Below are 22,930 nucleotides of genomic sequence, written 5' to 3' on the forward strand. Positions count from 1 at the left end.
CCATAGTCATATAAAGTATGAGAGATTTGGAACTTTACTTTCTTGAAAATAAATAAATAAAATCCAATGTTTTGTTACAGATACAGTTTGATTGGATGAATATCTTGACTTATTACAGAAGTTGACAGTGAAGACCGGATAAAAGCTGCACTTTACAATTTTAAAAATCACGACAACTTCCCAATGTTAAATTTTTTATTTGTACGTTCCAAATCCTGAAGAATTAAGTATGTAGTGTATCAAAAGTTTTCAATTTGTAAATATAGTTTGTTGACAGTAATGTAAATGTGTCCAATATATACATTGTACTCAGTTCATTACTGGATATTACTTCAGATCATTATTGAATATTACTTCAGTTCATTACTGGTTATTACTTGCAATACGAAGGGCTCAGCTAGTTCCCGGTGAAGATAAATCTAGAAAGCGTAACGAAATCCCCACAAAAGTGCTATTATAATTTTGTGGACCTTTGCGTTGGGTTTTTTTATGCGATGGAGTCATTTGTCTACTGAGAATTTTAGTTGGCCCTTTGGTGTTCTCTCTATGCACTAAAAGAAAAATTTAAAACAATTAAAAACCAATTGTTCAGAGAACAATTGAAGGTCTTTCCACCCATAAAGAACAATTTTGATATAGAACTATGAAAATTCAGTTTGAAATATCATATCCAGCGTCAAATGATAGCTTATTGTACACTGATTCCAAAAATATATGGTTTCTATACATTTTTTTCTAAATAAGGGAGATAAATTGTTACTTCCGGTTTGAAAAATGTCACTTCCGGTTTTATTTGATAGTTTACTTGAAACTGATTCCAAAAATATATGGTTCAATATACTTTTACATTAAATAAGTACAAAAAATAGCTACTTCCGGTTTACACCAGGTCACTTCCGGTTGTTTTTTCCATAGTCAAGTGGCTTGCCACGTAATGCAAAAAGTCCCATGGCTTTATCATGTATACATATGAGGTAAAAGCAAAGGTCAAAATCTAGAACGTCAATTTTACCTTGAGCTCAATTTCAAGGTCATAAACCAAGGGCTTCAAATCAAGACTATAGGTCTTAATTATATATGGTTAATGAGTTATATCACTATATGCTTAACTTTTAATAAACGAGGGGAGAAAACTCCAATTAAATGTTAGCGTACCCTTTTAACCAAAATTTATGTGTTACGACATGTCGCAACTTACAATTTAGTAAAAAGATGTTGTCAATATCTTATACGGTTTTTGAAAAGAATTGACAATAAGCCAAAATCAAAATTAAAATAATGACCTTGACCTCTGACCTTGACCTAATTTTCTTATTTTTGGATCAAGGACCTCAAATCAAAATATCCTAGGTCTCTATCACTTATGGTTTACAAGATAGAAATGCAAATCACTTATATCAAATGCATAAGGGGAAATAACTCTCATATGGAATATTCATATCACTTCGGTCAAAATAGGACAAATCATGCAATGGATATAACGAGCAATTTTATAAAATAAATTTGTCGCTTTCTTTTACGGTTACGGAGGAGATGCAGTCACAAGGAAAACGGTGTTCGGGGAGATAACTCCTACAAAGAAAATTGTTCAGCTAAGAATGGGTGAAAATAAAAAGCGCATAAACTGTATGATACTATATAAGAAATATCTAAGCGACATCTTGCGAAACAAAATTTGGCGGAAGAAAATAATAATAATCAGAACAAATACAATAGGTCTTTCCACAGAAAAGTGGAAAGACCTAATAAATAACCAAATGTTATGAAAAAACATAAGCAGCTTATACTTACACATAATATGATAATGTCTTATTATGAAAAGCTCCGTCTTCTACAGTGGTAATGGAATCGTAACGCATATTTCTGAAATACATAAAAGCAACATAATATATCACGTAATTTGCTTGTACATTCAGTTATTTTCATTGATTAATGACGCGTTGAAACATCTACCTAGATTTAACCTTTGACATGACTGTGGTTGCAGCTATCGATTTATGTCGAATGTCCAAGTAAAACATGTTTTGCATTTATGATGTAAGCGTGTTATAATGTCTTTTCATTGGTCGGTAACAGTTAATTCATGAACATGTCAAACGCTCTGACACTGGTGTACAATTTGCTCTTATTGTGTGAATACTTTAATGGGTTGGTTTTAGATTGATTTGAAAACTAACATTTTGTGGGAATTAATTTATCCTTTTTTATGACTATACTCTCCGAAACAAAGTAGCGTAAGGTAACATGTGTGTGACCCGTCCGTCCGTCTGACAGCCATGTTCTTGTCATACAGCTCCTCTGAAACCACATAACATAACTTCATGACTTTGAATATAATAAGGACAAAGTAAGTAGATGGGCATATTGACAGGAGATTATGATTCACCGTTTTTTTTACTAGGTGTTTGATTTGATAACGGTTTATGTGATTACGGTGAATCAATTTATCTTATGTCGGAATTTTCTTTGCTGGGGATTTGGTCCTGATCAGTGCTGTGATCTTTCAAATATATATATATACAAAATTGATATATATGATTTTATTTATTTTTCTTTAATAAACGATTGAAGCATATACATGATATAATTGAAATGTTATAATCTTGTTTGTCGTGGGGTTATAAGTTATCAATTTAAAAAATGGCTCTCAATGATGGTACAGTAAGTGAAACACATAAGTGCTAATTTTTCGAAAATTTGGAACACGCTTTCGTACATTTGTGTCCTTTCTAGCGTAATAGAATTTTACAAGGATCCAATAACTCCACAATTTTATCTATTGTTATCGCTTGGATAACACGCTGAACTTAATTATGATTCATTGCATATTTATTTCAAATACAGTACAAAGGAAGTCTTTAAGTTTGGTAAAAGTATTTAAAAAACTAAATATATTTCAAATTAGTCTTGACAATTTGGAACAAAACACAGATAATGGACAAATCGGTCATCTACCAAGATACACACATCTTTTTGGAGATATCGCCCTCAGTGCCATGAACTATTTATTAAGTTAAAGCATGTTATTAAAAAAAAATCACATTTCAATCTGACCTATAGCAACAGCATTTGTTTATTTTCAACTTCAACTGTACCAGTTAAGAAATTTTTACTTGGTATTTCTAATCAAGCGGTTATAAATAAATCAATTAAATGTTCTAATGTGTACAGATGTTCATCTTTTGACCATATGCGTGAAAAATTTCAGAAAGGTTTGCTTTCGTTTTTATAAGTAAACTTTGATAGAAGTATCATTTACATTCAATTCTGGGCTCCTAGTATTATTTACTACATATATGTTTGCATCACGATAAAAACAAAAATTCTTAAATATCAAGTAAATTCTTCGTACAAATAAGAAATATGCGAATACAATCAACAAAATTTGCAAAAAAGGTTTTACTTATTACTTTTTTAACATTCTATATTTCATTGTGATCCGAGTGGTGAGTTCATTCCAGTTCTTGGTGATTTTTATGCCATGTGTTCTGACGACGGTTGTTTCTCTTTATAATTTTGTTTCGTTATGCCTTCATGTTTTACTCTCTTTTTTGACATGTCGTTTTAAAATTTTCGCCTTGTTTAATACAAATAAACATACAAAAGCTCATCTTTTTGTAGGTAATCAAATATTTTGAAATAATAACTGAGGATTAAAGACTGATAAATAAGAGACATATTACATGAAGTATGTGTCACTTTGGAAGTTGCTTGGGATCACAGTCAATCCTTTAGAATTGCAATTTACATTAACTTGTCCAATGTATGGCCAACTTGTGGAACAGGTGCAGTTGTCTGAACATAATAAAACCACGTCTATAGACAATGCAATTACAAGTAGTCTAACTGCTTTATTGTAGTACATCGTGTTCATTCTAAAATACAAAAGAGCTATTCAAGCTACATAAATGAAGATCAATTGTGTTTCTGTAACCTGCGATACATTTTACCTAAAATTTGGATAACTTTTGTTCTATAAATGTAAGTATATATATAAATAAAACTCGTTAAAAGTGGAACTGATAACATATTATATTGTATTACCAAGATCGCTGTTACCTGAATATCATAAACTAGCACTCTTTTTAGTTCTACAATATAAAGCATAAACAATAAACAAAATAAAAAGTCGTGCATACTAACGAACACCAGTAGCAAGATTTAAGTCCGAAACGGTCATTTTGGTCTGATCAAGTCTTAATCGCCTTGATTTACTGCTAGGGAAAAACGTTAAGACCGGTTTAGACTTTCAGACTCTGTTCCGATATATCGTGTTCAGTCAGATCAGTCGGGTCAAGATAAACAAGACAGATTCTTCTAGCGTTCAAATAAGACTTGATTAGATCACGTTCAGATAAAATAAGACCAAAGGTAAAAAATCTGTTTAGTTGCTGTAAGATCGTGTTCAGTCGTGTTAAGATTTTAAATATTTTAAATAAAACGAGCGACACTTTATCTGTGTTTATCAGGGGTTACTCCCCTTTATGAATAAAATCGGCATAGCTAGGAGGATATTCTTTTGTGGTCTTTTAATGTAATACTGTATATCTATTTCATTAAATAACGTATGCAAACGTACAATTCATTTTTTCCCGATAGAATTTTTAACATTTAATTGGTTATATAAGAAAAGATTAATTGTCTTAACCGGGAAATGTGTTAGTCATTAAAACTTTGCAGTCGTCACGTGCTTTCTGACATAAAGTAGTCCTGTATTTATTCATTCCGCCCGTAAAGATATAATGATAAGTAATATATCCCAAAGATGTTCTGAAATTTTCTTATACATTTTTTGTTTCTAATGTAAAATAATAGTTCTGATCCATATAAAATTTGTCAAGAAAAATATATTCTTAGTATCTAATTTACTTTAAATTTTTAAATATTATACAGATGACAGTTGCTTGGTGAAAGTTATTTACATTTCAATAAACGGATTATCTAAGCAGTCAACCGAAACGGGTTGTCATAAACTATCTAAATAATTACCCATGCAACGCTTATGATGTTTTATCTATGGACGTAAAATGAATAAAGTTCCATGTTTTATCTTATATAAGGATTTACCGGGTAAAATTATTACATTGACAAATAAAACATTATTTTTTCAAAAAAAATGCAACAAGAATAAAGAATATTTTAAGAATTTAGTTGACAGTTTATATTTACCATTAGGTACCTATAAAGACCGATTTCGATACCTCTCTTGATTTTTTTTTTATCATCAAGTTTTTTTTAGCAAGAACTAATACAAGAATAAATCATATAGAAAAATATCAAACAACGATTGATAAAATCTTGTGTACGGTTTATATTTCTGTTTCGTATCAGATTTTTTTTTATAACACCAGCGTTACTTCTCATTTAAAAAACAGTGAGATGCTTACTTGCTTTTTCGAAATTGACCAAAAAGCTATAGAATAACGTAGCGAAATGACTACATACTTAAAGATTATACCTTTGTTTTTCCATTTTGAATTGTTTTACACTTGTCATTTTGGGGACCCTTATAGCTTGCTGTTCGGTGTGAGCCAAAGCTCCGTGTTGAGGCCGTATTTTTAATCTATAATTGTTTTATACTTTGTAACTTGGATGGAGATGATTATTTGGCACACATACCACATCTTCTTATTTATATTAACCGGGAGCAGTTTATAATATTTTCATTTCGATAAAAAGATATATGCAATTCAGTAAATCAAATCGATTTGTACAATATTGTTACATTCAAAAGTCTTTAACTGAAGTAAATGATTGATAGAAATACATTATTTGTATTGCATCGCTCCTAAAATAATGTCCAGTGTCAAATATTACACATCGATGATCACTTAGATGTTCAACTGATTCAACCAAAAATTAAACTTAGGACTAGGATCAAATGCAATTCATTACGTTACAATTGTATCCAATATTAATATTGCTAATAACATTCAGTCGAGGAAAAGACACATGTGACATTGATATGCATTGGTTTGTTCTAGCCTGATACGGCGAGCGCGTGTCGACAAAAAAGGTCATGTTAACAAGAGAACAATTGTTGTGAATCAGAGCCAAATTGACCTTTGTTCCAACTTTACTCATAAATAATGCGTGCTTGTGGACAAAAGGTCACAGACGAAAGGTCACAATTCAGTTTCTGAGACTATTTTCTTTGAAAAAGAGAAAATACTTATTTAAAAAAATATATTTTGTATGTATCTTGAACTATTGTATATATAAACCAACTCTGTAAACAAATGTATTAAATGAACAAATAATTGTTTAGTAAACAGACTATCAAAGTGGATTGGTACCTAAACAGCTTCATGGTGCTAAGAAATATAATATCATTTGCATGATTAAAATTTAATAAATCTTCATTTACCAAGGCTAATGAACAATTTCATAAACTGTAAAAAGAATATATGTAATACAAAGTAATTTTTCAAGATATTTCTCTTACATACTTAAACAATTGTCACTTCCTGTCCTGTGACTTTTTGTCCTGTGACTTTTCAGTGTTCGCTTACTGTTAAGAATAGGACCTCTCTTACCCAGGACCTCCCTTACTAATTGAGAGAAAGCTGTCGGGACTACCAATCCTAAGTGTTAGAGAGAATAAAAAGTACATCAGTCATTCTCAATTTTATATGTTTTGCGTAAAACAAAACGGTTTTAAATGTTGAATTTAAGGAATGCTCGGATTTAAAAAAAAAATCTTTTTCGTTTGCTTTTCGTTGAAATCATCCTGAATATTATGTAATATTGTACGCTGAACATTCAACGATCATGGCTAAGCATGTGTTCTTCAAAATGCAATCTGTAGAAGAAAAAACACGGTTTTAAATCATGTACATTGGAAATCAAGAATCGTGTGTCGTGTTCGACCTATAATCCTTTATTAAATAGTCGAAATTGACTATTAATATATAGTTTTGTTTTGCACCTACGTAACTCTATATATGCATGTTTTTGCCACTTTGCTTGGAAAAATTATCATATATCTTAATTCTCTTTCAATAACATTTCCTTATTCAATTTGCTACTCGTCTACCAAAAAAAAAAATAGATATTGTTTCATTTTTGCCATTTTTTGGTTATAATAAGTTCTTGGTAGATGTATGTCCTTTATGATCTCTCAGGTAAATATCAAAAATGAGTCCTGAGTTTTGACGGTTGTGAATTAAGGATTAGTTACTTTATGGAACACTTATTTCCTTGGATGGTAGTACAAACTTGTATTTTATCCTTTAAAGTTAGTATGCCTGTTTAGTAATTTACAGTTTTAAGGAGAATTCTTCGTCTTTTGCAAATAGATGAAGAATAAAATGAAAATTTGCTTTCGATTGCATTCAGGCAGAGAGAAATATGTTTTGTTATATTTCAGACGATTTTAAGTACGGATATTAAACTATAATTCTTAATCTCTTCCAATTTACAAATATAATTTGGTATTGTTTTTTCTGCAAATGGTAGAAGAAACTTGTATGTTCTAGGTCTGTGAAATCTTGAAAATATGACGTTCCCGGAAATCACAAGTCGCTATATTGAATGCTTGTAAAATTCAGAAACTTGCAGTACGCTCATATTTAATACTTTTCTGTTAAAAAAGAAAGTGTAAAAATAAGAAGGCGAAAACGGGAAAAGGGGAGGGTTGTTACACGAACACTTTCTTCGCAATTTAATTCTAAACGAATAGTGATTATCTAACTTTTTGTTCAAATATCGAATACACAATCAAATCTCTAACTTATCCACGCTTGCAATAACCTTTTTATTGACAGGTTTCTGCTGGCATTTGATTGGACAACAGTTTAATGTAGGAGTGACAATCTATCACATTTATCCAATCAGCTGTCTTGTTAAACAAACCTGTGTGCGATGACCCACTGTCCACATAGTTTAGTTTAGAGAGTTTAGTTGTTTTTTTTTATAATGAATTGATCATCAAAAGGACGTTGTTGCTATTGTTGGCCAGGGACTTTCTATACTAATGAAAAAGTCCATGTGTGTGCTTGTCAGATAGAAATAGACAACGCTTATATTTAACAATAAAAAAAGTGATGAAAAAGAAATATTACTATGCATTGGATGGATATTTAGACTAATTCACTAGCTGTGTTATACAGACGGAGAAATAACGCCACGTGTAGCCAGGATAAAAAAAATGATGATTTTAATTATGCTAAAAATGATATATTATCCAATCAAAGGGGAAGCGATATGTCGGCTCCTGAATCCGCCACTGACCAAGCAAATTACGACATAATTAAACAATTGTAAAAAAAATAATAGAAAAGCGTCTTTTTTATCCCTTATATTTTATGATATTTTGTGGACAATATAAATCTTAAATCAGTGTTTCAAAGTCATATCAGATAAAAAAAAAAATAATTGCAATTTCTGCCACAAAAAAAAACGTATTTTAGAATCACGAAATAATTGAAATCGAATTTGGATTAGTTTTGTGCTCAATGGAATTTATTAAGACTTTAAAATATCTGTTCCTTTATATTCGCTATTTTGAGATCGAATTTAATGAGGTTCATATATAAGTATGTGCCAAAACAGAAAAAATACAGTTGCAAATCAACGGGTACGTCTAAACACTGCCCAGGACCTCCTGAGTGCACTCAGGACATACAAAGTGCACCCAGGACTCTTTTAAAGTCATCGTATATGCACACAGGAAAAATGTTTACATTCTTTTCACGTTGTCTATTTTAGTGGAAACTTTTGGAATATTTTGAAAACGAACTTAAATAGATATTCAATATTTTTATAAAATAATGAGGGCACGTGTCACTAATTCACAACTACTCAGCCGTGAATAATCCAATCAACAAAATTGATTGGATTATCCTAATGGCTTATGAATATTCAGATTCAATATTTTATTAATCTATCTTATGAATATTATGTTATTAAAACAGTGTTTTTTATTAAAATTTAATAATGCGAAATTTTAAAGTTTTTTCGAAATTGATTTATGTAATTAAATACTTTGTGTATTGACTTTAACGATAATGGAGAAAAAAACCTCAAAAGTCCCATTTAATGTATTTTTATACAGTTTATGTGTAATGAGTCAGCTAAATTAATTTTGTTATTATACGTTCTGCAGTTCTAAAGTAAAAGAAATAACAATTGATATTGTTTTATAGTTTGTCTATTATCAGTTCGTTTTTTTGTTTTTCTTCGTGAATTTTTTCTCCTTTCCAACATCAATTAAATAAACGAATATCATATTTTATTTAATATAAACATACAAAGTGTTTTTTGTTTTGTTTTGATAAGTCTAATATCTGGGTAGAGTACGTGCTTTTATTGGTTTCTTTCTTTGGTTTGGCTTATGGGCAAGTTTTTGTTTTATCTTTATTTAACATCTGTGCATAAGGACTTATTCGTTGTAAGAACGGACTGAGTATCTTTCAACAGTCTGCAAAATAGTCTTTCTCGCTGTTCTTGATTATGAGTCTTGCAAAAACAACATTAAATTGATATGAAATAACATGTTTTCTGTAAGACCAAAAAGTTCATAATTTCTCATGAGCTCGATTTAAAACCAAATCTTACTACCTGAAAATGTTAAGAAAAAAAACCAAATATGATAAATGACGGGAGTTCAATGTACGCATTATTTAAGCCCGTTTGTGAAAGGGGGGTCGGTCTTGATTGGGACAGAAAACTGACAGAAAAATGGAGTCAAATTCATTATTCAGAATTTATTTTCTCATTGAAATTCGTTCAGGCTTGTAATCATGGTAATACTGGAGAAGAACGATTTTAAGGAGAAACAAAACTTTACTGTTTGAGTTTGATTATTTGAAAATCGTATTTTGATAAGTACGGCAACAAATACAGATAAGAACGGGCTTTATTCAAAACCAAATATTGCCTTATTAAAATGTTGATGACAAATTCCTTCTTCAGATTTTATTTCCCTATTCAAACTCGTTTGAGGAATTTATTACTCACTCATCGGTACAGCGGATATAGCTTAATAGGTACTTCGAAGGGTGAAAAGCTATATACCGTACATTCATTTAACTATGCACCGTACAGAAGGATTTATGTGGTCAGCTATACACTGTACACAACGCTTCTTTTCGGAATAAAATATCGAAAAATAACATATGTATGAAAGATTTCAATGCCAATTATTGAAACAGCTATACTTATTACGTACACACAGTGCATGGCCTTCTATCAGAAAAAGAGTTGCAATATTGAATATAGAATCATATCGGATGAGACGAGCGCCAACTTCTTTGACAAGTATTTGCACATGTTTTAGTAAGCGTTCTTGTTTTAGGAAAATAATGAGACTTCTCTAATCATCAACCTACGACCAAATCATTTCTTAAAACAACAATTATGTTTAGATTGAGTACACATTGATATTATGTAAACAAAACAAAGACTTTCTTACCGTGTCAGAAGAAAAATCGATCAGGTTAGTACCTATATCCGCTGTACCGATGATACACGGTGTTACTGGACAAGAACGAGTGAAAAAAGCGACAGTGTCTTGTAAATATGTGGATACACTTTCAATAGTCACACACATATTTTATATACATTTATTTCGGGAATTATTTTTTAATTTATTATGCGCTCTATTGATGCCAGATTTTCCTTTTTTTACTATCAATGTTCAACCACACCTATATATGCATTCTTATATTATAGGACTTTCCTCGTAGATGAAACAGGGGTTTTATCCAAAAAGGACGTCACGTTTTGCAATGAATAAGATCTATATTATTTTTAACGTTTTCAAATGAAATGAATTGAATTGAAAATTTCCCGACTATAGACAAGACAAGACGTATACATGTACATATACGAAGACTTCGTTTGGATGTGACATGTCTTTAAAATTAATACAGTTGAAATAAGACTGAGAATGAAACTTTTTTCTGTTAACTATGTACCATAAATTTAGGTACATCTCTCTACGATTAATCAGTTCAGTTCAGTTCAGTTTCTTGTATATTCCTCCATTAATTGTGGAGCACTACCCATAGGGTATAATTGTAGCAACTATATACACCTTAGAACATAAGGAAACATTTAATTATGTACAGATGACTGAATTTAGGCAATAATAATTACTAAATAATTAATATTATAACTAATTCATAGGATTGTCATCATAAAATTTTAAAAATAATATTCATAATGTGCTGAAGTGTAAGAATAAGTTAAGTAAGAACTGGATATATTTACAAATAAGAATTTAGAATTTAAGTGGTCTTAAATTAAACTTTCTTATAATTGTTAGTTAAAGGTGCTATACGTACATCAGAATTTATAATGAGAAGGTTATTTTATAAGACTTATGTAAAAGGGTTGGGGTTTAGAACGATTCATCATATATACATGTTTTCCTTCACAGTTTAAAGTTACCTTATTTCGGATCTTATCATTATTCTTTAAAGGTAACTGGATATTTTAAAACTTTGCAAAATTTTTTATTTAATTTAGGTCCTAATACGTCATAAAATAGTAAGATGGTAAAGTAGGGAACTATTTTATTTTCAAAAAGTTTACTTATACTGTACTTGTGTTCAAGTTTTTTATCCTTTTTGTCCTCTGAGTATATGCATGGCTTGGGTGAAAGAAAAGCAATTGATCTATTCTCATGCAAATAACCCTTTCAATTATGAATTCTTATAAACTGAACAAGTAATAGCTTTTCTAAAAAGCTAGCCGTCTCATAGCTGATGAAAGTGGAAAATGTTTTCTCTTTGTAGTTCAATTCGTTCAAAATTGTATGTAAATTGTAGTAGATAACAAAAATTATAAAAGGCTTATACCTTTTTTTAGATTTACCAATTTTTTATTTGGGGGGGGGGGGGGGGGGGGGGGGGGAAGTATTAAAACTGGAAATTGGGGGTAATGTCGTTTTATCGATTATTTTTTTTCAAACAGATATCGGAGTTGATCGTTGGCTTTTTCTTTGGTTGTTTGCTTGTTTTTTGTGTTAGAAAAGTATGGCCGCTTCCACCTGAAAGTTTTTCGTTCATAATAGGCATCGAAAAGTGTAGAGACTAGAGAGTGAAACGTAGTAAAATTTAAACATATAAGAACACAATTAATATATTTCCAACGGTATCTCACATCTTTTCAAAAATGATCCTTAAAATGTAAAGCTTCACATATATGTATGGTTATTTTTGTTGTCGATGAAGATTTTGTCTATTCATTGCAATCTTATTAAAATTAAATCTCCGCACTTGCTCCTCGTTGTTTATATGTCGCGCGTGCGCGACATATAAACAACGAGGAGCAAGTGCGGAGATTTAATTTTAATTAGATTGTATTCATTGTAGTTGGACTGCAATGTGGAATGCCCCACGCCTCTTTTTCTATATTTGAATAATGAGTATCCTTAACAATTAAATGTTTCTTTTTTCAGATTATTTGGTTTTATTGGACTTCTTGATTTTATTTTTTGATGAAAAATACTCAGAGTCGTGAGACGGGTAATTTGTTATATAAGACCTATTGTAAGCGCCTGAAAACAAAGTAGTTTCGCCGCCATTTTTTTTCAAATCATAATAGACGTCGTTGGTTATAAAGAAGGTGATAAGTTCTGCAAAGCTACTTTAAGTTCACTATGAGGCCATCAACATAAGAGAATCAACAAATTTGACCAAAACTTAATCAAGCATACAGCTTGATACTGTATCTTTTGTTATTGTTTTACTTGTACATATCTTCATATTTATTTACTGTACCATTTAATGTTGGATGACGAATAAGGCCCTTATCATACTTACCCTTAAAAGCTTGACATACTGGATTGACATAATCTTTTGTGGGAGACCGTTCGTATGTTGACATATAAATGTCTTTTTGTTTTATGATCATAGTATATGTATGTTTATACTTGTTTTTACAATTCTTGTAGAAAACATACAATTAAGAATAATCTTTTAAAGTGCCAACAGTATTTTCGTCTTTTAAATTTATAATTTTCTTTTATTTCTCTTTCTCTCATTTAGCATGTCTAGTATAAATAGTCAATAAACCTCAAAACAAACATAAGAAGTTTGTTCCTGACCCTGCTCATAGTTCCAAGTAATATCTGAATTATTTTTTGCTATTAAGATTTTTTTTTGTAACAAAAAAAAATGTTCCGGCGTGACATTTGCTCCGCTGGAACTTATTTCATAGGAAATATGTTCCACCGGAATTTATATCACAGAAAATTTTTACCCGGAATATATATTTTAAGAAAATATGTTCCAGCACTGTAAAATTTGTTCCGGAACTAATTTTTTTACTAAATGTTAAATAAGTTCCGGGTGTTATAGATTTACATGATGCATTAACTTTATATCAAGCAAAACATTCTATAGTTGTACCTGACAAGTTTAATATTCAACATTGAAGTCTTTAAACAGCACGACAACGTTCAAAATAAGGTAAATCTTTGAGAAATTCAAATTAAGTCAGCATATATATTGTACGTAGATAATATGATTAAAAAACAAATGCACAACTATGATTAAAAACTGCGATAAATATTTAAAACACAATATTTAATTTTTTGTCTCGCCTTGACGGAGTCAAAAAGCGAGACAAAGGTATGCTGTTTCCGGCGTCGGCGGCGGCGGCGTCGTCAACAATGTATTAGTTTGTGATTAGGTCTAGTTTATGGCGAACCACAAGTGGTAGGTCAATCATATTTGGTATGCAGTTGTATTAGCATTGGCACATCTCATTTCCATGGAGATTATTTGGCCCTGCCCCCTCAGTCATGGTCTATTGACTTTGAAACTTTTGCTTATTTTACATGTATTAGTTTGTGATAAGGTCAGTTTATGGGGAACCACTAGTGGTAGGACAATGATATTTGGTATGCAGTTGTATAAGCATTGGCATATCTTATTTCCATGGAGATTATTTGGCTCCCTTAGTCATGGTCTATTGACTTTGAGAATTTTGCTAAGTTAACATGTATTAGTTTGTGATTAGGTCAGTTCAAGGGGAACCATTTAGGGTAGGCAAATGTTAATTGGTATTCAGTTGTATAAGCATTAGCACATCTCATTACCATGGAGAATATTTGGCCCCGCTCCCTCAGTCATTGTCTATCGACTTAGAAACTTTTGCTTAGTTTACATGTATTAGTTTGTGATTAGATCAGTTTAAGATGAACTGCTAATGTTAAGTAAACGATATTTGGTATGCAAATTTATTGGCATTTGCAAATATCGTTTCCATGGATATTATATAGCCTCACCCCCTCTTCATGGTATTGACTTTGAAACTTTTACATAGTTTATAAGTTAATGTTTGTGTTTAGGTTTGTTTAAAGGGAACGACTTATAATAATTAAATGGTATTCGGTATGCAGTTGTATTAGCTTTGGCACATCTCATTTACATGGAAATTGTTTAGCCATGTACCTCAGTCATGGTTCATTGACTTTGAATATTTGCATAACTTATGAAACATGTTAAAGTATTGCTATTTTAATTTCAACATTTGCATAATCATAATTACAAAAGGATGAGACATATTTCTGTGATAACAGTTTATCTACAAATTCTGATATGAAGTAACATATGTTGAATTGCAATATTCATAAATAAATGATTGATCTATAAAAAATTTCTGACGGATTTTTCTTATTCTTCGCTTATCTGCCTCATTAAATTATTGTCATTTGGATATTTTTGTATGGATAATGTAATTAAACATTTTGCTATACTCCACAGAATCCATATTGGATGTTTACACCTTTTATTTATTACATTATCAATATAATACATATTTCACAGACAAGGAACTTATTTCACCAGGTAAGGAACAAATCTCACAAACCTGGAACTTATTTCACTAGGTAAGGAACAAATTTCACAAACCCAGAACTTATTTCACCAGGTAAATTGTGGAACTTATTTTATAGAGATGGAACAAATCATATAGAAATTATCTTTTAAAAAAGTTCTCCCAGAATATATTTCCTGTGATATTTGTTCCACTGGAACTTTTTTCACAGGAACTAATTTTGGCTCACATATTCACAACTATTCTATAAATTATAGTTAGACTTGGGAGGATAAAAAACTTTAAAATGTTGTAATGACATGTCCATTGAAGAAGACCGTAGATTGAACTTTAGAAGTAAATTGTCACGTTTTGTTTGTTGCTTAATTGGGTTGCTGTCTAAATTAATTATGTATACTTCACATCCCCTTTAAAATCATTCATAGAAATTAAACATTGCTTAAAATATGTTAGCATACATCGTCTGAGAGTAGTTTTTTGCTCTTCTTATATTCCCTTTTAGATATATTTTTAGTCTTCTGTTCTTCAACCTCTGCTATATCTTGCTAGGAAGAGCTAGCTAGGTAGATCTAGACAACATCCAACTCAGCCAAACGATCTTGGGGTGTGTGTGGGGGCACTTATTATGTAATGAGTGGAAAGGATGAGTCGCTGGGATAGGTCACTATTTGAAGCTTCATGAAATTGCATGAGGTCGAGAAATTTAGGTGAAATATAAGACAAGGTTGATGATTGAATCTGAAACTAATCAGATGTCGATATTTTTTTACAGATGCAATTAAAATCACCAGAGATTGTGTATATGTGTCTCTAAAATCACTTTCGTAAATGTTTAAGATATTTGTCAAATCTATTTACTAGTATCTCCCCATGAAATAGCGTAACAATGATAGCTATGTGCAGGTATATATACTTATTGTAAAAAATATATGATAGCTAGGGTAACTGCATGTATGTTCTTTTATCATTCAATATATATAGTCAAATGCGTTTTGTTAAAATATACTTTTTCACTCATTTGGTCTTTTGGAAAATGTTGTTTGTGCTGTATTTAGACCCCTCTACCAAGGAATTTGTTTTGCATGCACACGTATAAAAATTGCGGTTTTTATCCAACGCAATCATAGGTTTGAACGTTGTTTTCAATTTAGACTTGTTTATATTTTTTCGTTTGGGCTTGTATTATATTTGCCTTCGGACTTATATGATCCGTTCATCCTATTTTGACTCTTTCATTTTCCTAAAAGTTTTCTTATGTTTTCACGTATAAAATGTACGTAACATGAAATAATCACGTGTGTGTTTACAAATCTTCAGGAGATTTGGCTATTGATAGATAAGTGTTACCTGTGTACCGATATGCATGATTGGTAACCAGGCAAATCTATTTACTAAAATAAAGAGTTCAGATCCGACACTCTACGGGATTAAAAGACATTTACTAGGTTTGAATTGTCCCAACCAATGAACGAAATTTAATTATGACAGCGTCAGTAATATCTTCCAATTAGGTAGTAAGAAAGCCTTCAGCCCGCAGACTGTCCATCGTTCAACTCTTAATACCGTCTCCGAGGAGACGGTAATAAAAAGTAATCAAACAGAACTCAAACTATAGGAGATGTGGAATAAACTTCAATTTGACAGCAACCAAACGACAAAAACGCCATAGGTAAATCAGATATGTCTTTGAGTAAAAGCCAATTTCTATTGTTTCACTGTTTTTATTTCAAATAGCGCAATTAAACAATCACTTTTTCCAAATATATTTTTTCTAACAAAGCATCAAAGAAAAGATCAACAGCCCTTTTATCATTACTACTTAGCAACAAGGAAACATAATTTACCAGTTAAAGATTGGTTGGATCAATTTTCAAGGTGATCAGACATTACACAAGAAGAGCGCGTGCCCCGTAAAAATGTTAACTTGTATTTGTAGTATTTGTATTTTTATCCATCTGATGAGTTAAGCCTCTTTCAACTGATTTTTATAGTTCGTTCTTATGTTGTAGTTACACCACTGTCCCAGGTTAGGGGGAGGGTTGGGATCCCGCTAACATGTTTAACTCCACATTCTGTATGTATGTGCCTGTCCCAAGTCAGGAACTTGTAATTCAGTGGTTGTCGTTTGTTTATGTGTTACATATTTGTTTTTTGTTCATTTTTTGTACATAAATTAGGCCGTTAGTTTTCTCGTTTGAATTGTTTTACATTGTCATTTCCGGGCCTTTTATAGCTGACTGTGCAGTATGGACTTTGCTCATTGTTGAAGGCCGTACGGTGACCTATAGTTGTTAATTTCTGTGTCATTTGGTCTCTTGTGGAGAGTTGTCTCATTGGCAATCATACCACATCTTCTTTTTTATGATAACTTTTAAATCTCTTAAGATTTTCGAACCAACTTTGAACATATTTTTTTACATTATAATAATCAATCTTAATTTACAATCTTGGTGCATATTTAACCTTTCCATTCATATCCTTAGTTCAGACGACATAGTACTATTGGCAGAAAGTGCTGATGATTTACAGAAACAGCTGGATTCTTTCAGTGAATACTGTAATATTTGGAAGCTTAAAGTTAACTAAAGTGATGATTTTTTGTAGAGGCAGAATGCCGTCAAATTTACATTTTTAAATAGCTATAGACGGCACTGACATTGAAAATATTAAAAGAATTCAACTATTTGGGCATATTATTATCTAGAACTGGTAATACTAAAATAGCACAGAAACACCTAGCAGAAAAAGCCACACAAGCTATGTTTAAGGTGTTGAAATCAGGCCGCATACATAATCTTTCCACTCAGTGTCACTTAGATCTTTTCTATAAAGTTGTGAAACTCATACTTTTGTATGGATGTGAAATTTGGGGCATTATGATGTTGAAATTATAGAAAGAATCCATCAGAAATTCTGTAAACTTCTTTTGAAACTGAAAATTCCACACCTAGCTATATGGTATACGGAGAACTTGGTAGATATCCTTTAAATTAAAAATAGTATCTTATTGGTGTAAATTAGTATCTGCTAAAGAGACTAAGTTATCTTCTATCGCATATACACTATTAAAAACACTATTTACTGTTAATAATGTATGTACATTTTTTGTGAGTGAAGATAAAAATATATTGGATGAATGTGGTTTTTCAAATATTTGGATTTCTCAATGTTTTGGTAATGATATATGATTAAAAAATGCACTAAAGTTGCGATTACAAGACCAATACAAACAGTTGTGGAATACACAATTTCAAGAGTCTACATAATCAGTAAATTATAGAATTTTTAAGTTAGAATTAAATTTTGAAAAAAAATATTTTGATATGTTGGATATGCACGAAAGTATTATTTTATGTAGATATAGAACCACAAACTACAGACTCTCAATAGAGACAGGGAGGTGGAATAATGTTAATAGAAATGAGAGAAAATGTCATCTTTGTAATATTGGTAGCATTGGAGACGAATTTCATTATCTGCTAGAATGTCCATTTTTTAACGACAGTAGAAAATTATACCTTGATAAGTACTATTTGGCTTATGTTAATACACTAAAGTTTAGAAAATTGATGAGCAAATTAAACAAAAATATAGAGCTAAAAAGATTATGTAAGTTTATAAAGTTTATAAATAAACATGTGGGTCTTCCTAGCTAAAATGTATATTATTTGGAAACCACTGTATTGTATATATGTTTTGTAAATAGATGCATATTCATGTACATATTTTGCACTCTCTCTGTACCTATGTATCTGCAATGGTTATGGGAATAAAGATATTGGTATTGGTTTATATGAACTCGTCAAGCTTCGGTGGATTCAATCAACACTATGATAACTGGACACATTATACAAAAGTCGGCGCGTGCCATGTAAAATGTTAATAACTCTTTCATTTCTAAATACATTTACACCAAAATTTAAATATATGCTCTTTATTTACAACATTATCATACTGAATGACCTTGGTACTTATATGACTGTTCCATCATGGGCTTAGTGCAGTTTTCAGAGCTTAGTGCACCAAGGTGGCCTAGGTGGTGTTTAGACGTACCGGGTAAATCAGTCTTCAACAAGAAACAGGGGCGTGTTTTTTTGTTCTTCGGTAGTGAGCCAGAAGAGGTCCATTTCTGTTTTTTTGCATAGGGAAGATCTTCTGGCCCTCTTCCACCTCTTCGTTTTTGATAGGTAGTTTAGACGGCAGAGGCACATAACAAACATGGCGTCGTTTAGTCTAAATGACATTAATAAATTTATGAATGCAGATATATTGGAATGTGAGCTGTGTTATTAACGTTTTTATGGTATGACAGTCTTAATAGGACATCCCTGTATGACGGTAAGCTGGATAAATATAAGAACTACACGGACAATTAAAAGTTAAGGGACGACTATTTGATATTCTAGGGAAGGGATTTTGATTGATTGGTGTTTAACGCTACTTTCATCACTAAGTTGGGCTATTCCGTGGTGGTCAGTTTAAATTTATAAAGGGCATTATTAACATTTTTAATCTGTCGCTTATTATGCATATTTTTCAGCTCTTAATTACCAGCCCACCCCACTAAATGAATGAATATCAAATGGATTTTCTTCTTATTTAACACAAGTTTAATTGGTTGATTGTTTGTTGCTAATTATTAACGCCCAGTGACAAATATGTCATGCATGTTCAGGACTCGGTTCAAAACACGAGTTTAAAAGTCAGGTAAATAAATAAAAACGAAGAAATGTATGATTGCTAATGAGGCAACTATCCACCGGAGTTCAAATATGAAGTGGATGTAAGCAATTATAGACAACCGTAATTAAGGCCTTCAACAATGACAAAACCCGATACTGTCAAAAGGCCCGACGTGAAAAGTGTGAGAAACAATTCAAACGAGAAAACTTATATTGTAATTTTTTTATAATTAAAATGTATCATCCACATGAAGGGGCGTAACTCCTAATATCATTCTGACACACTAAACGGATCTTAACCCGATCTGAAAATTTTGAACATTACTTTTTATATTTGGTCTGAATTCGTCTAAAACCGTCTTAACATATCTTGATTAACAGCTAGAGCCTTCTGTCTTGTTTATCTTGACATGAATGAACGGACTGAACACGACATATCTGAACAGCGTCTGAAAGTCTTAAAAAGTCTTAACGTTTTTCCCTAGCGGTAAATTCAGTTGATTCAGACTTGATCAGACCAAAATGACCGTTTCAGACTGAAATCTTGCTACTAGTGGAAACAAGAATAACATTCACAAAATAAATCACTAATTAAGCACATTGACGTTCTATTTTCAATACAGACATGACAGTAACCAAACTCTCCAAGTGAATCATGTGTAATGCAAGGGATTATTTTAACATGCCATATGCGCGAAACCCACAAGTTAGTTTCAACCTAAGCAGGCGCTTTAATAGAACTGATAAAACAAAAAGGTTAAGCTCAAGCTTGTAAATAACAAAAGGACAAAAACAAAGTATATGTTTAAGAACACAACATTCCGTCTGTGCCTGTCCCAAGTTAGGAGCCTGTTATTAAGTGCTTATCGTTGGTTTCTATGTCATATTTTATTCGATTATTGTTATTGAATAAATCTTAAAATTGCTAATATATAATCTTTTTTTTTCGTTTAAATTGAAATAAATTTTGTCACGTCGGGTTTTTATATAGCTCTCTAAACGGTATGGATTTTGTTCATTTGCATCGTGCTCCCTATAGATGCTTATAACATCCATATCATTTAGGATTTAGCAGATAGTTTCTTCATTGGCATTCAAACCGCATCTTTTATTTTTATATATGTTAAAAAGACACGTCCAGTTTATTTACTCGATTCAAGATAATAGTTAATTTAACTATTTTGTTTTGGTGAAGAAACACTCAAACATAAAAAAAAACCCGATTATTTATTGCTGCAACTGAGGTGTGTGCAGCGACTGCATAGGGAATATGTACCTTTTGGTTGATACGATTTTAAAGAGCTTGTCTTTCCTGGTCGTACACATATTGGAAAACATAATGGTTCCTACTATCGTAAGCGGAGAAATAAATACAATTTAAAACATAGTTATTATATCATGTTATCATTTTCCTTTCAATAAACATGAAAAAGCAGGCTAGAGTTTTGTGCAAAATCAGTTAAAGATATTGCGAGTATATGCTACCGGTATTCATCCTTTTCCATCAATCGTGGCAAAAAGAAACAAACTATTCCATTGAAAAATTCCCGTTTACAATAAAACGTACATTAATTGTATCGACGGTTGTTTGTGTATAAGGTATACCCATTAATATCATTGAAATCAAAAACATATATTACATAATTTAAACAGAATGCAACTTTTGCTTGAAATAGAATTTAACAAAATAGACATACCTTAGTGAACAGTATAAACAATGTGGGTTTTAAATCCAAAGCTACATAATATAGATACGAATCGAGCTACAAATGTAGGACAGCTCTCTTTTTTCTATTCAGTTTAATCATTGAAGGGAAAATTCGTTGTCTATTCATCAAAACGTCATATAAATTTTAAAAATGGAGTTTGAGGATACAATAAGGATTCGTTTAGGATTTTGAACAACAAACAATATTGTTTTAGATAGTTCTTTTAGTTTTCTGCATTTTAAAATACTGGTTTCTACGAATATTTAGTTATCAAAATATGTACATGATGTATCTTATATAAAAAAAATTAGAAACTACTGTTTAGATCGTTATGTAAATCTATAATGGGTGAACTTTTTAACTTGGAATATTTTCAGAAAACTAATGTTTTGTTTTTGCCTTTTTATCGCTTCCATGGCCGATGAGGCAAGGTGAACTATCGTCCATCTATATACTTTACGCCCGGCGTTCGTCCGTCGTTGTCCTAAATTCATCTTTTTTTAACACACTTTCATAAATGGTTTAATCCAAACTAAAAAAAAAAAAAATCCTATTTTTATTTTTTTATATCTCGTAGCTAATGCGTCTTTAATAATAATGAGAATCATATGTATTTTTTTTTTGTGGAGAACATGGCTGTTAGAGGCAATCTTTGATTCAGATTCGGTAATTGTAAACAATGTTCTTCTCTTTTACTACAGGGTAACTTGCTCTTAAACTTTGAGGATATATGAAACCTAAGTATCTATAACCGAATTTGTCAAACTATTATCAGTAAAATCATAATTTCCCTTAAATCAATGGATTGATTAAACATACCAATGGATCGGAACCTCTGCTGATGGACTTTTGGTTCCTTAGGGTAGTATCCGCCCATTAAAATATTGTTTTGGTATAAGCATTATTAACTTGATTGATTGATTGTTGGTTGTTTGATGTCCAGTGGATGAATAATTTGATAATTTTGTTTGTAAATTTCAATCACATAGTATCATGTAATTATATTTCAACTTGCTGTAAATTCCCTGGAGAAAAGTTACCTAAACGGTGTAGTTTATCTTATTGCGACCTACTGGTTTTTTGCTTTCAAAACTGTTAGTAACATTCGTACAAGATGATAGCCTGAAAATTAAAGCAGAAACTTTTGAAAGATAATTTTTCAGTTAAAAACATCGCCTATACAGCGGAAAGTGAAGTTAAAGGATTCTGCTAAATATTTGCATTCTTCTTCAATAGACTCTGTATGACGCATATTAATGACGAATACGCTTACTTGTGATTTTTCCATTTGTATGTTTCTGGATTCAAATAAAACCTGCATATTGAGTATGTATCTCCAAGTTGATACACAGAAAAAGTGTCGTAAAGTCATCATTGACACGTTGTTTTTGTTTTACCGCCAACCTTGTTGCAGAGAAGAAAACGATTAAAAAAAATTGTATTTCTTTTTTTAATGTAGGGTTCAGTTCATATACTAAATAAATATAGTTCTTTGATACACATTTATCTAATATTAATCAGAATAAACATTCATAACCAAACCAAACATGTTTATTGAAAGTAAAATAATGCATTTGTTTGGTATATCTTTCGATGCATGACTAAACAAAACCAGTATGTAAAATGTAAAATATAAATCAACAGCGTTACAAGGTTAATATATGTTTTTTCTAAAATTCCTTTAATATTATTCAAAGTTAATTTTTGTAGATGCAATTCACATGATTTCGTTAAATTTCGGATATCTTT

General features: G+C 31.2%; 1 protein-coding gene across 4 annotated transcripts in view; it reads right to left on the reverse strand.

Moving 5' to 3' along the window:
* Nucleotides 1-21,243, reverse strand: part of LOC127702230 (uncharacterized) — a 34,424-nt gene extending 13,181 nt beyond the window's left edge. For 2 of the 4 annotated variants that reach the window (XR_007982331.1, XR_007982330.1), the window contains exons 1-3: nucleotides 21,170-21,243; nucleotides 3,684-3,875; nucleotides 1,792-1,863 (exon numbers count right to left, since the gene is read on the reverse strand). Coding sequence is in view for 2 of the 4 variants with exons in the window: in XM_052206341.1 (XP_052062301.1) it covers nucleotides 1,792-1,863; nucleotides 3,684-3,875; nucleotides 4,060-4,070 (275 nt within the window). In the remaining 2 variants the exon portion in view is untranslated. Of the gene's footprint in view, nucleotides 1-1,791; nucleotides 1,864-3,683; nucleotides 3,876-4,059; nucleotides 4,094-21,169 lie in introns of those variants that run through there. The other 2 variants (XM_052206341.1, XM_052206339.1) reach the window with 1 other exon arrangement.
* Nucleotides 21,244-22,930: the final 1,687 nt, after the last annotated feature.

This window comes from Mytilus californianus, unplaced genomic scaffold, assembly GCF_021869535.1.
Source record: "Mytilus californianus isolate M0D057914Y unplaced genomic scaffold, xbMytCali1.0.p SCAF_5, whole genome shotgun sequence".
Taxonomy (NCBI): domain Eukaryota; kingdom Metazoa; phylum Mollusca; class Bivalvia; order Mytilida; family Mytilidae; genus Mytilus; species Mytilus californianus.